This window comes from Poecilia reticulata, linkage group LG18, assembly GCF_000633615.1.
Source record: "Poecilia reticulata strain Guanapo linkage group LG18, Guppy_female_1.0+MT, whole genome shotgun sequence".
In the NCBI taxonomy this organism is placed as follows: domain Eukaryota; kingdom Metazoa; phylum Chordata; class Actinopteri; order Cyprinodontiformes; family Poeciliidae; genus Poecilia; species Poecilia reticulata.
The window spans coordinates 3,776,660-3,778,421 of NC_024348.1; the positions used below are offsets into that span (position 1 = coordinate 3,776,660).

A 1,762-nucleotide genomic window follows, 5' to 3' on the forward strand; every position below is an offset into this window, starting at 1 on the left:
TCTGCCAGTGTGCGGCCGGACCACCGTTACCTGGCTCTCCGTCTGAAAAACATCGCTGAGTCCCCGGGCCGGTGTCACTGTGCAGCTGCGGAGAGCTCGGAGCATCTCGGAGTGTTCAGCAGCAGCTGGTCCACCGCCAGTACAGGCCATGGAATCAGAGCAAACCCCGCTCTGCCACACGGAGCCGGAGCGCGCTGATTCCCCCGCGGTCCTCACTCAAACCACTGGAACTTTCTTTGAGAGCAAACGAAGCTCTGCAACCTAATATGCCGACGGCCAAGACTGACAGCCAGAGAAATAGATGCGGGAGACTGCAGACGACTTCCGGTGTTATCAAAATAAAACGCTCTTTTGCACTGAGAGATTTTGCACTGAATCCTGTGGCTACGATTTATTCAGACGTTAGGAGTAAATGTTGGCTACATGTTGAAGAGTAAGTGTAGATTTTACACAGTGGGATTCTGCAGTTATTATCTTACTTGCAGAAGAGAACTCCACTCGGTCAGGCTAAGATTTATTTTTTTTAAGTCATAATATTTTGAGAATAAATAAAGACGTAATACCACTATAAGACTTTTGTAAAACTACGAGAAAAAAATGGCTTTAATGAGAAAAACGCTTAGATAAGAGTTCTGAAATATCTGACGGAACCTGTTCGGGGAGTCCTTGTGGTTCTTGGATTTGAAAGCCGTTTACCCAGCAGAAGACCGGCGGGAGGCCCAGCGGCATGGGCCCGCCCAGAGTCAGCCGGGCCCGCCCTGGATTTGAAGCAGAATAAGCCAAAGCCCCCCCAGCACCCATCTGCTGGATCACAGTCCTGCTACTGGTAATACTTCAACGCTGATAAAAGATTAATTATTTCCTTCTTTGTAAGATGATGCCAAAGTTGAAAACAGCTCCTCATTTTATTTTTTTACAATAATTTTTTGTGTGCGACTTCACTTTCATATTGTTACCACTTTATATTCTTTCAACGTTACTGTACAATGTTTCTCCCATTTATTCTCATAATTATAATTTTTCTTAGCCGGCCTTAAATTTTTCCAGACAGTGTATAACATGTAATGCATATTTTATTCCTTGTTCCACCTTTATTTATTTAGTCATTTGAACACCATCTCCATATTTCTTCCCCCTTTGAAAATGCACACGTCATTTTTTTCCAATATTTTGTGATGAACATTGTGACTTAATGAGTAAAAATTAGGAAAACTGTAAATCGCTGATGGAAATGTCAAATCACTGTGGTGAGTCTGGTCAGAACCCCAAAGAAGCCAGAGTCGGTTGGTTCAATCTGCACTTGCTGTTCAGTCTTTATTTCGCCGTAAAGGTGTGGTTCTACAAGATATAAATAATAATACATCAGTGTCTGATGAATACATGACTGAAATAACACACTTAACTGCACCAATAAAGGTTACACAATCATTCTTTCTAATTAAACACGACACAAAACCACGTTGTGTAGCTCAAGTGCTACATATAAAAGGTAACAACTGCAAAAGGCAACTCAAACTACTCAAATGTTATCGGTAACTCGACTCCTTCCTTTTCTTCTCTCCTTTTTTCCATCTGCGTGCTGATCCACAGGTGCTCTAAGCTCCGCCCCCCTTAAAGAGCCTCAGCTCTTAGGCAGCCTTTTTCACAGCCGCCCCCGTATTCACCTGTGAATATGAATAACCGAAAAAAGGCTGAGTAGAAGCAGTGATTAATCGTCCTTAGGCAGGGCAGGTAGGCTCACAAGTCTTGCCACGGGTCGAAC

At 43.4% G+C, this 1,762-nt stretch overlaps 1 protein-coding gene across 2 annotated transcripts in view; it reads right to left on the bottom strand.

Annotated features, from left to right (window-relative positions):
* Positions 1 to 1,762, bottom strand: part of gal3st4 (galactose-3-O-sulfotransferase 4) — a 26,416-nt gene that overhangs the window by 13,329 nt on the left and 11,325 nt on the right. The window contains exon 1 of one of the 2 annotated variants that reach the window (XM_008434968.2): positions 31 to 522. The exons of the other annotated variant lie outside the window; for it this stretch is intronic. Coding sequence (XP_008433190.1) covers positions 31 to 53 — 23 coding nt within the window. The 5' untranslated portion in view covers positions 54 to 522. Of the gene's footprint in view, positions 1 to 30; positions 523 to 1,762 lie in introns of those variants that run through there. 2 annotated transcript variants of the gene reach the window in all.